Source organism: Orcinus orca, chromosome 19, assembly GCF_937001465.1.
Source record: "Orcinus orca chromosome 19, mOrcOrc1.1, whole genome shotgun sequence".
Lineage (NCBI taxonomy): Eukaryota > Metazoa > Chordata > Mammalia > Artiodactyla > Delphinidae > Orcinus > Orcinus orca.
In genome coordinates, this window is record NC_064577.1 from 10,739,432 (window position 1) to 10,755,046 (window position 15,615).

Consider the following 15,615-nt stretch of genomic DNA (forward strand, 5'->3'; position numbering starts at 1 on the left):
GGCTTGCGGGGATTGGCGGAAGGAAGCGGTACTCACCCTCTTTCCCGCGACGTAGGTGGGTGGAGAAGCGAGGCTGGGCCGCCGCGGAGACACAACTCGTGATTGGCGGGTGTTCTTTCATTCGGGCTCTAGCGATTGGTGGCTGACCAACTGAGCAGCGCTGATTGGGCAGCAGCGTAAAGGGGAGGGCCCCGCCCTGATCCCGCCCCGCCTCTGGGACAGACTGGCGGAAGGGGAAGTGGGGGGGGGGCCGGCGGCGGCGGGGAAAATGGCGTACCAGAGCCTCCGGTTGGAGTACCTGCAGATCCCACCGGTCAGCCGCGCCTACACCACCGCCTGCGTCCTCACCACCGCCGCTGTGGTGAGCAGCTGCAGCGCCAGCTTCTCATTATCCGTGCTGGATATAACGGGTCCTCGGGAAACTGGGGTTTGGGCCTCCGGGAAGCTCAGAGGGGTTGGTCTCAAGGGTGGGTGGAGGCGTACAGGGTTCACTTTGGGGTTCGGAGTGGCCCCGTGAGTGCTTACCCGGTGACCCTAGAAGGGAGTGCTGCTCCAAGAGGGTTGGGGGATCAGGACTGAGGGTCAGTTTTTGAGAAATAAAGGCAGGATCTGTACCAAGTCAGGGCTTGGGTGGGAGCCGCCCACCCAGGAAACGTGTCTGAGAACTCCTGCGGTGGCCAGATGATAATGTGGTGACTAGTGGAAGGAGGGTCCGCTTACTGGAGAAACGTAGATATTGAGGATAGAAAGCTGGAAGTTGTCGAGCGGAAAAGTCTTGAAATACAGAGAGTCTGTAATAGAGGTTGGCTGGAAGCACCCAGCCCTCACGGTGGCAGGGTATTGAGTCTTGGTTCTTTTGAGTGAATTCTGTTGCTTCACACAGTTGTTTCAGGTGGTGCCCATGTGTTGGACAGATTCGTAGCAGCTGCTCTTACTTGCCCTGTATCGAAGATATCACCACCTGCCTTCCATACCTTCACATTACCCTTAACTATTGAAACATCAAACAGACTTTTACTTTGTGTTAGGTATTGGGGAATACAAAGAATTGTATCAATTCTACACAGTTCTTTACCATCCTTTTCCTCCAGCCTAAGAAGAAAGCCTTAAATGATTCAGTCTAAGTGACTGAGAGTGGGAAATTGCTGGCCCTATTAATCTTTTGTTGTAAATGATGATATTTTGTTTCTTGATTGACTTGCTTGAAGAAATTCTTTTTCTATTTCAGCAGTTGGAATTGATCACACCTTTTCAGTTGTACTTCAATCCCGAATTAATCTTTAAACACTTTCAAGTAAGTGGTCCATCACAACCGCCATTAATGCCTCAGTTTTTAAACTTGTTTTTCTTACATTTTAGTAGCTAATCCTGTCATATACTGTCTCAAAGAATTCAGTGGGAATACTTGATTATAAGGCTTATGGAGGTGGGGGGGCGGGGTACAAAGCAGTGATTCTTGCAGTCTGGAACTTTTAAGAGACTCTCAAGCTCCTCATCATGTACCAAATCAGAATCGCCAAGTGTAGGAATTAAGAATCTGTATTTTATTTTTAAAGTTCCCTGCATGGTTTTGATTTGATGTGTCCAGTTCCTGTATTTAGGAATCACTGGTTCAAAGTTAATGTTACAGATTGAGAGGAGACTGATCAGCTGGCTGTCCAGGGAGAGTCTCACAGGATGCCCTTATTTTATGTACTCACCACCATGTACCACACCTGCCACCTTGGTGTTACTGCTATGGTCCTGTTCAGAAACTCAGTTCAGTTAGTGTTCTGATCCATCTTCCAGGGATCACATCATCCTAACAGAACTCCAGAAGACTGACATCGAAGACAACATGGCAGTGTATTAGATTACAGTGAGAGATGGTCCTTTCCAGTAATTTGAGTGCTAAAAGAGAGATGTGTTTTCCTGTTCTAGAATGATCATATAGGCTATAGTTGGAGTAAGAGAGAGACCCCAAAACCAGTAATTCTGTTTCTACACCTGCTGTTGCCTCTGTCCCAAATGTGTTTCATTCACTGTATACCCACTGAACTCCAGCTTGTCTTTCAAGATGCAGCTTTTGTGTAGCCTTCTCAGATTCATCCTCCCTTGTGTCCTTAGGGTATCTGTAAATACTTTTTTTATATCTCTCATCTCATACTTGCACTTATTTATATGCTTGTCTCCTCACTAGGTTGAGGACTCTAAAATCCTGGATGCAGTTAGTATGTAGTAAACAATCCTGAATTGTTTCAACTTTAATAGTTACAAATTCTTGGGGCTTCCCTGGTGGCGCAGTGGTTGAGAGTCCGCCTGCCGATGCAGGGGACACGAGTTCGTGCTCCGGTCCAGGAAGATCCCACATGCCGCGGAGCGGCTGGGCCCGTGAGCCATGGCCGCTGAGCCTGCGCGTCCGGAGCCTGTGCTCCGCAACGGGAGAGGCCACAACAGTGAGAGGCCCGTGTACTGCAAAAAAAAAAAAAGTTACCAATTCTTAAGAATTAAATGATGCATAAAGCAGACCTGTGGGCCCTTATAACTGCATTCTTCCTCCTCTACTCACATGGCCTTTGCTGGGAGCTATAGCTCCATCCAAACAAACGAGATTTGATTTTGCCTGGGGTTAAACTCTTGTTTTTTTGTTTTTTGGGGGGGGTTTTTTGGCCAGCCATGTGGCATGCGGGATCTTAGTTCCCCAACTAGGGAATCAAACCCGCATCCTCTACAGTAGAAGCATGGAGTCTTAACCACTGGACCACCAAGGAATCCCCTGAGGTTAAACTCTTGACACCAGTATCTGCAGTTGGAATTAGGATTTCTCCATTTGAGTTCAGTCTCCCTATACAAACTGTGTGTCCTTGGGCAGGCCATTTTAAAATCATCCAGGTCTCTTACTTTCCTCATATGTGAAATGGGGATGGTAGTGCCAACCTGCTCATCTCACAGGATAATTAAGATCACATGAGAGAACAGAATATTTTAAAACACTTTAAATGTTAAGTGTTCTGTCATTGTGAGTAGTTGTTTTTATTGCAGGTGTGGATGGTTTGGGTGGCTAAGAGTATATCAGGGTTTGAAAATGAGCGTCTGTGTATCTACCAATTAGACTCTAATTGTTAAAGTATTAGGTCTTTACTTACAGGGAGTTGGCTCTTTGTTCAGACTAGAACTTGAGTATTTGCTTTAGAATTACTCTTCACTCTGGATGTTTCTGACAACTGATATAGAAACATTTCTTAGCAATTGATATTAGATCCAGCAATTTTCCTTTCATATCTTGAGACTATTCATTAGATTGTGATACTACATATATGAAAGCACTATTCTGCAAATTAACCTAGTCTTTCCATCAAACTTTTCCCATAATTTGCCTGACCATATAGTATGGGTTTAAAAAAAAAAAAGAATCACAATTTCAAGTTTTCTGTCCTACTATCCTTAGAAATTCCTGGGGCAAGTGACATCTTTCACTGAAGCAGCACAAAAATTCAGTGTCAGATTGTGTGCCTTACTTTTGAGTTCAGACATAGTATCACCTATTCATGGCCTTCCAACCCTTGTAGTCATAGGATATCTCCTTCATCTTAATATAAAAATGTTTTCTGGTATATTTTACTTAATCTATCTTTCTCTTGATGTTTTTCTTTTAACAGATATGGAGGCTAATCACCAATTTCTTATTTTTTGGGCCAGTTGGATTCAATTTTTTATTTAACATGATTTTTCTGTATCCTTTACTAAGTGGGGTTAGCATAAAAACTTTAGGTTTACTTAGGAAATACAATATTGTTTGAAACTATTAATCCTGTTATTTTTGTTACCATCTTAGCTGTAACTTCTGGCTACTGGCTCAGTGATACACAGAATAGTTGGTCAGTTAGTAATGTTTTGAGGGTGTTTATAGGTCACTGTTTATTCAAATGGGAGGTATTTAACCGTAAAATGTTTACATTTCTGCCCATAAGCCACTTACAGATCTGATCAAAGGAGAGCAGAAGTGATTTAATTGAGGCGTACTTACAAAATAACACTGGCGGGCCCCAAGTGATAAAACACAACCTGGGAGTGGGTTCATGGGGGATGGAGAACTTGAGATCTCCTTGGATCTTGGTTGCTAGTTCCACTGGTTGGAAAGACAGTGCCGTGTCTCCTGGGCTCGCCATGTTCCAGTTTGTTGAAAGAGAGGAAGAGTTGTGCTCTGATCAGATGGTAATTGGGGCCATTGAGCAGGGCATTTCTCCTGTACCCCGACCCTCTGGATTCAGAGGGGAGTTACAGCTCAGCTCATCTGCAGTAGACAAAGGGCCTTTTAGGGGTGACAGGATTCCTGCCCTAGGATGGATTCCTGTGTCTTCTGTATGGTGTATCATTCTGGTAAGTTTCTAATAATTAAATTTTTTCATTGTAATGCCTCCTTATTGACTGAGGTATAGCAATGCTTAACTCCCTGGCCTGAAAAGGCAGATTTTTACGTGAAGCTTCTTGATGGGGATTTCCTCCAAATTAGGTTGTGAAAAAGCAAAGATGGTGTAGATTATGCTGTGGCTGAACACGGGAAAGACAGGACAAATTTGAAAAGGTGTAGTCGGTGACGGGAAGCATGTTTATGTGGTGTCTGGCTTAGTTCCCCAGTCAGGAACAGTTTTTGTAAAACATGGAGCCGGTCTTCTCTTCACCTTGCCTAAAATGCCTGGTAAAAGAGAGGCAACCATACTACCACTCATAAATATTCTGATAGGAACAAAGGCTGACTTCTTACACATAAAGTGGAGTCCAAGTGTACTTAAGTGGTACATTAAATTTTACTTTCTTGGGCTTCCCTGGTGGCACAGTGGTTGAGAGTCCGCCTGCCGATGCAGGGGACACGGGTTCGTGCCCCGGTCCGGGAAGATCCCACATGCCACGGAGCGGCTGGGCCTGTGAGCCATGGCCGCTGAGCCTGCGCGTCCGGAGCCTGTGCTCCGCAACGGGAGAGGCCACAACAGTGAGAGGCCCGTGTACCGCAAAAAAAATTAAAAAAAAAAATTTTACTTTCTTCATATTTGTGTGCTTAACATTTTCTTAACTTGGAACTTAAGATATCGGTACTGTCGAATGCTAGAAGAAGGCTCTTTCCGAGGTCGGACAGCAGACTTTGTATTTATGTTCCTTTTTGGTGGATTCTTAATGACTGTATCCTTCGACAAATAGAACAAATACAGGAAAATACTAAAGAACTCCCTCTCTCTTCCTAAAGCTTTTCATCTGTCTCCCAAAATTCACTAGATACTCGGAATGAACAGATAAAAGTAGACCCCCCAGATATTAGCTTCGGGCTCCTATTTATTTTACAGCGTACTTTATGTGGCAGCTTTTCTAAGCCTAGAGGTTGGACAGGATGCTTTTCTACTGTGAGCAAGTCAGAGGAACTGTTAACCCAGGTGGGTTACTATTAAGTATCTTAGATGTATTCTTGTTGGTGGGTGTACTTTACTTTTAAGCTAAGTTGGTAAGACGTTTATTTGGTCAACATCAAAACTTTTTTTAAAATTTTTATTGGAGTATAGTTGCTTTACAATGTTGTGTTAGTTTCTGCTGTACAGCAAAGTGAATCAGCTATACGTATACATATAGCCCCTCTTTTTTGGATTTCCTTCCCATTTTTTAGGTCACCACAGAGCATTGAGTAGAGTTCCCTGTGCTATACAGTAGTTTCTTATTAGTTAAATAAATTACTTGTTTGAAAAAAGAATTGTCAACTGAGTACCAGACTTGAATGTAGCCCTGTCTGACAAGATGGTTTTGCTCCAGCTGGCTTGATTCACGTTTGTAAAGGTCCTCATGGTGATCACTGACCAAGGAATTAACACATACTCCAAAGAGGCAAGAACTTCATGAAAGCAGAATATTAATTTGAATTAGCAACACTTCAGATGATGTCGCCTAAGCAGGTTTTTGCCTGATGGCTCTGGGTAATTATTTTCAGGCTTTTTTTTTTTTTTCCTAAAGATGTAACTACTGCTCGCCTTTCCTAATTCAAATGTGTGTTAGAACACAATCCTTAGTTCCCTTGCCCAGTCTTCCCTATTATACTTAATGTTGCTGTTTTCCTTAATGCCAACCGCTAGCTTTTTGGTTTGTTTGTGAGCTTAGTTTTCTTGGGCCAGGCCTTTACAATAATGCTTGTCTACGTGTGGAGCCGAAGGAACCCATATGTCCGCATGAACTTCTTCGGCCTTCTCAATTTCCAGGCCCCCTTTCTACCCTGGGTGCTCATGGGCTTTTCCTTGTTGTTGGGGAACTCAATCATTGTGGACCTCTTGGGTAAGATTCTTAGCACTACTTTTTCTATTATTTTACTTGCAAACTTATTTTGTCACTATTTTTCATGTTAATCCTGCCTGGCCTTCATATACAGCTCTTATAGGATTATCTAATAGTTATATGCTCAAAGACTACAATATTAGTTTTCAAGATGTTAATAAGTATATTGACATTTCTTCCTAAAGAGAAGAAATTTTTGTTGGTAGAGCCTCCTGCCATCAAATTTCTAATCCTCTCCCTCATCCTTTATTTCTGGTTGACTCTAGGTATTGCAGTTGGACACATATATTTTTTCTTGGAAGATGTATTTCCCAATCAACCTGGTGGAATAAGAATTTTGAAAACACCATCTATTCTGTGAGTATTTAACACCAGGTTACATGTTCCTTGCAGGTAAACCGGGGCTCCCAGCTCACATCGTTCAGGCCAGTAAATATTTGGAGATTGAGCAATCAGGCTGCCGTTGAGGAGCAGTTGGATTGGGTAGGAACAGACCATGCCAGAGTTGTGGCAGGAGGCTCAAGGTGTCCTGAGGGTGATGTGGTAATTGCTGTCCCAGCTGACCACCAGCACCTCCTGTCCCAGGGAGGAGCCTGTTGGTTTCATGAAGGATGCTGTCTGAGTTTAGAGAGGTGAAGTAGCGAAATGGGCAAAACTGACTAGAGGGAGGTTTCTAAAGGTGGAATGTCTGGTCTTCCAAACAGGTGATAGAGATAAGCAGTGAAGTAGAGTGGAAATAGCTTTGGGCTGGAAACCAGATACAGGCTGTTTGTTCTGCCAACCAGCCATGTGATTTTAAGCAAGTCCCTTCTGCTTTTTCACATGTCAGCTTCCTGAGGGTAGAGCTTTGATTTATAGGACCTCCTTCTATGCCAGAATTTTGTGTCCTTGGGATGTACTGCATTAAAAAGGGTTCACTTGAGGAATAAAATGTGAGTTTTTATTATTAAATGTTGATTGTAGGATAAGCAAAATCAAGAAAGTAAAATCCTCCATAATCCCAGCATTTAGATGTAACAGTGGCTACCACTGTTAACTTTTTAATGTGTATTCATGAGCCTTTTACTGTCTGTGTACTCTTTAAAAAATGCTATTTCATAAGCTTCTTTCTAATGTAATATATCATAATCATTTTTCCATCATAAATGTCCAACAGAATTGTAACAGCTGCATGATACCCCCGATATGAATGGAGCACGATTTACGAGTCTCTTAGCGATGGACACTGACATCCTTCTTGCTCTTCCTTCCATGATTGGAGTGGTGAACATTCCTGTAGCTACACATCCATATAGCATGGGTAGCAGCACATCCTTTGCGCACATCCATGATTATTTTCAAAGGATAAATTCCTACAAGTAGAATAGCTGTTCAGTTTCTTGCCAAACCGCCATGCAGAATGGATATTCAGGTTTACATTTCCACCAGCAACGTATGTGTCCATTTCCCCACATCTTCATCAAATGTGGGAGAGCCCCATGACCCCCTTTACTGTGCACTTTCTGTAAACAAGGACAGTCTTTTACATAGTCAAAATCTGGAAATAAACATTAATTCTCAGACCCAATTCCACTTTTGGCAGTTGTCCTCAGAATATTCTTTATAGCAGAAGAATGCAGTTCAGATTCAGGTGTTTTGCTTCGTTACCATGTCTCTTTAGTCCCTTTCAGTGTGGAGCAGCTCCTCAGCTTTACCTTGTCTTTCGTGACATTGATGTTTTTGAAGATTATAACCCCATTTTGTAGAATGTCTCTCAATTTGGGTTTGTCTGATGTTCCCTCACATTTAGGTTCAGGTTTTGCATCTGTGGCAGGAATATCAGAGAAGTGATACTGCGTTCTTCTGATTGCAGCCTATTGGCACAGGATTTCAATTGGTTGAATTTGCCAAAGTGGTGGTAATCACTTTGATTACTTGATTAAGGTATCTGCAGGGCTTCTCCACTGCCAAAGTTACTTTTTTTCCCCTTTGTAATTAAGTGTTTTGTGGGGAGGTACTTTGAGACTACGTAAACATCCTTTTTCTTATCGAATTTCAATTCATTTGTATCTGCAAGAATCCATGGTTTCATGTTTTATTCATGAATTATAATCCCTTATTATTGTTGTTTATTTTGATGCTTATATTGTCCCAGATTTGGCCAAGGGGAGCCTCCTTAAACTGGCTTTGAAGTACTTTTCAATGTGCTCCCATCTTTTTTTTTTTGAACCAATTTATTACTTTCTGGCCTAGCAAGATATCCCAGGCTCATCTTGTGCTCTTCTTGACCCAGTTGTAGAATCAGCTATTTCTTTAAGGAGGCCTAGTTCCTTTTTAGTAGAGAATGGTATTTAGGGTCCAAGGTCTGGGCGGCAGATGTGCTTATTGCTTTTGGAGTATTACTACTCCCAAGTCCTCTCAGTGAACAGAGCAAGGGGATTATATACATATGCATATGAGTGTATATACATGTATGTTTTCAGATCTGTGTGTTTTTTAAACATGGGTTTATGCGGATACTCGCAGTTCTGGTACAACTCCACGTGATTCATTCATTTTTTTTTTTCCTTTCTATATTTTTCCTCCAATATTTTATTATGAAAATTTCCAAACTTACAGAAAAGTGGAAAAAATTATACAGTCACATTTACCTACCACATAGATTCTACAATTAACAGTTTACTATTCTTGCTTTTTGTACATCTATCTATCCCTCCATCCATCTTTCCATTCCAGTATACTTAATTCTCTAAATATTTTAGAATCTATATCACTAACTAGAATTCTTTTTTAAAATTTATTTATTTATTTGGTTGCACCAGGTCTTAGTTGCAGCAGGTGGGCTCCTTAGTTGTGGCATGCGAACTCTTAGTTGTGGCATGCGAACTCTTAGTTGCAGCATGCATGTGGGATCTAGTTCCCTGACCAAGGATCAAACCCGGGCTGCTTGCTTTGGGAGTGCAGAGTCTTAACCACTGTGCCACCAGGGAAGTCCCTAACTAGAGTTCTTTGTTTATATACAACAAAATACACAAATCGCAAGGGTTTCGACTAACGGGTTTTCATAAACGCACATACCTATGTAACCCAAACTCTTATCAAGAGAAAATTACCATTACCCAGAAAGTTCTCTCAAGCCCCTTTCCTGTCAACCCTGCCCCCTTCCCCCAAGAAACAATCACTATGCTGATTTTGTCACTCCACAGATTAGTTTTGCATGTTCTACAGCTTCATGAGTGGAATCATATAGTTTGTATATACTCCTTTGTATAAGGGCTCTTTCATTCAACATAATGTTTTTGAAACTCACATTGTTTTTCTTGTAACAGTAATTTGTTCCCTTTTTTGCTGAGTAGTATTCTATTTTATGACAATCCACCCCTTTCCATATTTCCCCATTCTCACTGACAGTGAGAAACCCGATTCCTGTTATCATTAATGTTTTTAGTTATTTAATTAATACCCCCATATGTAGCCAGTCTCTCATCACTGTGTCCCCCTGTTCCATATGGATGCCTTGCTCACCCTGCTCTGCCTCAGACTCCCTATGTCAGGCTGCCCTCTTATGGGGGTGCCCTCCTTACCCTACTCTTGACACCCTGCAGCAGGCCAGCTCCATGTGTGCATGCCCCAGTTGGGCTCTTGACTCCCTATGCAAGGCTGCTCCCCTAACCCCCACCCTGCTCTGGGCCACCATGGCTCCACCCCTCCCCACCCCCATCCTCCCCGCATGGACACCTGCTTTGTTCTGCCCTATCTAATGTTTGGGAAGTAGATGGGGGGGGCTCAGTTTTTAACATGCTTTCCTTTAATTCTTGTGAGAGCAAACATTTTCATGTTTTTTAACCATTTGGATTTCCTTTTTGAATTGCTTGTTCAGCTCTTTATTTTTCTTTTAGTGCCTGTTTATTGTTAATTTGTAAGAATTAAAGGAGCTCATATTGAAATATAGACGCTTTTTCTGACCCCAGTATAAAACAGGAGTTTTCAGATAATCTAATTTCATCAGCTGTGGGCAAATACAATTAAAAACATGAATGCAAATAGAGGATGCTTCTTTAATGGTTAATTCTTTAAGGAAATTTTGAATGACCATATGGTAGTATTTTAAAAGTCTTTTGGACATTTGCTATCCCTTCTTATGCTCCGTGTGATTTTTCTTGGAATAACTTGTTAGGTTTTTTTTAAAGTTTAATTACAATAAAGTATACATAAAATTTGTCATCTTGTACATTTTGAGTGTACTGTTCAGTCGCATTAAGTACATTCACGTTGTGCTTCTGTCAACACCTTCCATCTATAGAACTCTTCATACTAAAAAAGTGAAACTCTGTGTCCATTAAACATTAACTCCCCATTCCTTCTTTCCCCCGAGTCCTTGACAACCACCATTCTACTTTCTATCTCCATGAATTTGACAACTCTAGGTATCTCATATAATTGGAAACGTACAGTACTTGTCCTTTTCTGACTGGCTGATTTCACTTAGCACAGTGTCTTCAAGGTTCATCCATGTTGTAGCATGTGTCAGAACTTCCTTTCTTTTTAAGACTGAATAATATTCCATTGTATGTATATACCATTTTGTTTGCCTATTCATCTATCAGTGGATGTTGGGTGATACCTTGGTTGTGGGGAGACATTCATGATAGATTTAGGGAAAGGTTACAAAACAGAAGTAGTGTCTAACTTTTGTAACATTACATATATAAAAGTTCTGGAGGAATATTGAAAGTGTCAATACCTCTGGTGATTTAGGATGTTTTGCTCGTATATGTTTCCTGTTTTCGCTACAATTACATGTATTGCTTTTGTAGTAAAAATTAGTAAAGGAGGTAAAAGTTAATGTAAATGCGAAATAATTATGAATCCCTTCAAAATATGGTAACTGTTTCACTGGTAGGCAGACGTACTGCTTGTCCATTGGTGGAAACCCCATGGGATCTTTTTGATCTTGGAGTAGTACTGAGGACCTAAGATGACTCTGGGACTAAATTATATCTGTTGGCTGTCTTTTAGGAAGGCTATTTTTGATACACCAGATGAAGATCCAAATTACAATCCACTACCTGAAGAGCGGCCAGGAGGCTTTGCCTGGGGTGAGGGCCAGCGCCTCGGTGGCTAAAGTGGCAGTGCCAATAACGAGACCCAGCTGGGAAGGACTCAGTGACATACCCATTGGGATTCTTTTATCCTTTGTGTTGCAAAAGTATGGACACTTTTGACAGCTTGACAAGATTTTGACTCCAGAAGCACTTTATGAAATGACACACTGATTAATCCAGAAGACATTTCCAGCAGTTTGCCAGTGGTTCCTCACTACACTGGTACTGAAAGTGTAATCTCTTGGAGCCAAACAACTGGAGAAACAAATACCCTGCTGCCTCTAAGGAGCAAGTACCTGAGTACTTGAGTTCTGTGGTGACGGGCAGAGTTCTTCCTCTTCCTCCTCCTCTTTGATAGACGAGGCCATGGTGTAAATGGAAGTTTCAGAGAGGACAAAATAAAACTGAATTCCATCTCGCTCTCTCTCTCTCACTGAATTAAAGCTTTTGTGTGTGATCTTTTAAATTATCACCATGTCTTCTAGCTCTCCTGCATAGGTCTGCGCTCAGAGCAGTTTACGTGCCCGCTCGTCCTGTGTCTTCACGGCTTTCGACTGGATTTCATTTCAAGATTGGAAATACATGGCTGAGACACCATGGCTGTGTACACAACTTACTAACCCAGAATGCCAGCTCCAGTGGGAAGATTTGTTTCTGTTGTCCAGATAGTTTGTTCTCCGTTTGGGTTTTACAAAACTTCAAGTTGTCAGACAGCGTGGTGGAGAAAAAGGGTAGGGTGGATCAAGTAGCAGCAGGAGCTCTGTTGTAGAGAGTCAGGTAGGCGCGACGCTAACGTACCGTCTCGTTTATTTACTCTGCATTTCTCTGCTCGGAAATACCCAGGGAAAGGCAGGTCATGGCCACATTTTTAGAAAACAACAGAAAGATCTTCTTTACACCTGGGAGACAGGTTAGAATGTTGACTCTAACTTGAGATGAGCGGGTACCAGTTAGGCAGGGATACATTTCTCCTGGGTCTTTGGCTGGTGAACATTTATCATTTGCTTCATGAAAAGCCAAGAAGCTTTCAGAGACAAGTACCTGGTTTACCTTCCCAACCAGGTAGAAACCAGACAGGTCCACAGAAGTTGGCACTTAAAGCCAGTGGTTCATAAGTACTTACCCAAGATGTTCACTTCCTGGGGGCTCAGCAAGTTGACTATCACACTGCCTAAGTAATTCAGAGAACCGGGAGAAATAGAATGAATACGCCCAGGAAAGAGATTAATTCAAATCATTCTAATAAATGGCATGTAGGCCCGGGAACATTTCCCAGATATTTCCAGCTTGGCTAAGTGGTTGCTTTCTAGAGTGTGAGATGTCCCTCAGAAGGATGAATATGAGGTTTAGATTAAACATGATAAACATCTTAAATGGGAATTTGCAGATCATTTGCGAAGTGAAAATTATTTTAATATCTTTAAATGGAATATACATAAGTAATGGAATTTAATATAAGTACTTTACATGCTGCTAGTCAGTAACTTTGATTGTTGCAATTTTATGGAACGTGGGTTAATGGGACTGCTTTTTTTCCTAAGTGGCTTTAAACAATCTTTAAATGCCAATCTTAGAATGTGTAGTCCTTATGGGATTCTTAAATTTTGTCTTGTCTTTGTTCAAGAAAGCTTTTAATTAGAAGGTTGGTTTTGTTTTGTTTTCCATTGTTTTGGGGCTAGAAATAGGTTTCTCTAGTTAAATTTGTTCTCCCTTAGTTAACTTTGAGTTATCCAATTCATGGAATATCTGTGGTGAAATTTTAATTCTAAAATCTGTTCACTGAGTGTTCATTTAAGTAGGGAATGTCTAAACATACTGATGACTGGGTAAGACAGGAAACATTTTGAGTTTATGGCCTAAACGCAGTCAGTTATGGGATTTTGGTCTCCGATTTTATGAGATGAAAATTCCTAGTGGCAGGATGCCATGCTGTGCTACTACATTGTGTCCTATGCAGTTGGCATTCCAAGCACTGACCTCTTAATTTGAGTGGCCAGTCCCACTACCACCATCCCTGGTCCGGTGTTGCACATCCGGATACTTTGGCTCACCTGGACGTAAGGAAAAGTCCTCACTTCTTCCCCAGTTTACCTCTCAATCTTGGTTCTTCCAGAACACACTTCTTTTTCTTAATGCAAGTCAACTGAAAAGCGAGATTTGATACATGGAATCTTGTGACCAATTTTCCTGACATACATAGAATTTAAAAGATTCCTGAATTCCACCAGTAATGCTGAAAAGCACACCTAAGGCATAGCTTTTTTGTTGTAGAAATACAGTATATGTTCATTAAAAAAAAAAAAAGGACATGCAAATTGCATCTCCATAGGAGATAACACTTCATACATTTTGCTGTTTTTTTCCACTATGGATTTCTCTTTGTTTCTCTCTTCCACTTGTTCTTTCTCTGTGTCACTGTTGTATGTCCTAGTATCTTTCATACCTCTTGTGTAGTCTCTAAGCAGAGACCACCCAAGTCCTGGATTCTTGGTAACGAAACCCTCACTCTGTCTGTGGGGCCTATGAAATTAGGAAATATTGGCGCTATTGGCTTGTTGGGTAAAGGGCTTCCTAGAATTGCCATCTGTCCTTCACAGCCTGCATTTTATATTGTGGCTGTGTTTTCCTTTGACAGGTAACTCTGTGTTGCGAGTCATGATACTGCCGTTGTTTTCAGTGTTCTGTAGGCTGTCCCCTAAGCTACTTATATATTTTACACGTTTGCATTAAATTTGTTGAACTTTGTATAATCAAGTCACTTCTCTGCTCAGAAATGCACAGTAACTTCTTAGTAAGCCCCCATATCAAATGCATACGTTGTCTTCCTCTGCACGTTACTCCCACTTCTACCTAACAGGGACCTCAACTTAATTCTCTTCAGTTCTTCAAGGCCTTGCCCCATTCCTGGCTCCTCAAGATACCTTGACTCTAGGGCCTATTTCATTGCCTGTGTTCTTTGAATCCCTATGACACTTTGAGTCTGTACAACATACTCTTACACCAAATTACTGTATTGTTCTCAGCTGGTACATGTAAATGAGTCTTGTCTCCTTCATGAGAATGTAAAAGCTCCTTAAGAGCAGGAACCATGTCTTAAATTTTTGTATCCACCACAGTGCCTAGCATAGTGCTTGGCACATGGGTGCTGAATAAATACTTTGTTTATTGACCAGCAAACTATTATCTGGTATTTTTAATTATAGAGGGATTAATATATGTGCATGCAAGCTTGTACCTAGTTGCTGAAGCTTATGACTGTCTCAAAGTGGGATGGAGCAAAACAACATGATCAACGGCAGGGGTTTGGTGGTCCGACCAGCCAGCCAACAACGATGACCACCAGCTGGTATGGTTATGGTAAGAACAGATAGTTAAACCCATGGGCCCTTGCAGAGCAGTTAAGAATGAGATGTGTCTGACAATTCACCTTTTAGAAGAGCCCAGATATTTCTTGAATAGCTGTTAGCTTATGACCATCTGCATATGAAAGCCACTTAACCACAAGAGACTCCTTTTGGAGGGACAGCAGATTTCAGACTACTAATATGAGAGGTTGGGGGAGAGGGCAATGTGTGTAACACTGCTTAATGCCAATACAGGATTTTATTTTTCAACTGTTTGTTCCACTTAGCTTTGAAGCTGCGGAATCGTTGGGTCATTAGGCTAGAGATTATGAATGAATTACCTATGCATGTGGTTACTTTTGCCTGCACCATGGTTTTTGTGGGGGTTTTTGTTTTTTGAGCCAGTGTTTTAAATTGACAGATTTCACATGAAAATCTTCATTTGGGGCTCTTCTTGAAAAAGCAAAAAACCGGAAGATCTGGCAATACCAGGCCTGCGTGGCACCTGCTGCCGAGAGATAACTAGTGGCTGTTTCTAGAGACAGGGCACTTGCTCTATCAAGAGATTATTTCACTCATTTATATTACCTACCTGGTACTCTTGTAATCATTTGGAGCCTATGTCCCCTCCAATAGGTTACTCTGGAAAGCACACTGGGAAGAAGGACTGAGGTCTGTCTTTTACATACTCAGAATCCGTAATTTGAGAGCTAACATATTGCTATGGTCTGAATGTCTGTGTCCCCCCAAAATTCATGCTGAAATCCCAATGCCTGATGTGATGGTATTTAGGAAGTGACGCCTTTGGGAGGTGCTTAAGTCATGAAGTGGAAGCCTCATGAATGGGATTAGTGCCTTATAAAATAGCTCCAGAGAGATTCCTAGCCCCTTCCATCACG

General features: G+C 41.6%; 1 protein-coding gene across 3 annotated transcripts; it reads left to right on the top strand.

The window, feature by feature from the left end:
• Position 1: 1 nt before the first annotated feature.
• Positions 2 to 11,790, top strand: DERL2 (derlin 2). 3 transcript variants are annotated; one of them, XM_004267005.4, is made up of 7 exons: positions 2 to 361; positions 1,229 to 1,294; positions 3,639 to 3,712; positions 5,064 to 5,157; positions 6,093 to 6,288; positions 6,555 to 6,645; positions 11,287 to 11,790. In XM_004267005.4, the coding sequence occupies exons 1-7, from the start codon at positions 269 to 271 to the stop codon at positions 11,390 to 11,392; spliced, it is 720 nt and encodes a 239-aa protein (XP_004267053.1). In that variant the 5' UTR covers positions 2 to 268; the 3' UTR covers positions 11,393 to 11,790. The 3 variants fall into 3 exon arrangements, with proteins under 3 accessions (XP_004267053.1, XP_033279023.1, XP_033279022.1); XM_033423131.2 differs by having other exon boundaries at positions 254 to 361; positions 1,232 to 1,294; XM_033423132.2 differs by lacking the exons at positions 6,093 to 6,288; positions 11,287 to 11,790 and adding an exon at positions 5,319 to 5,405 and having other exon boundaries at positions 79 to 361.
• Positions 11,791 to 15,615: the final 3,825 nt, after the last annotated feature.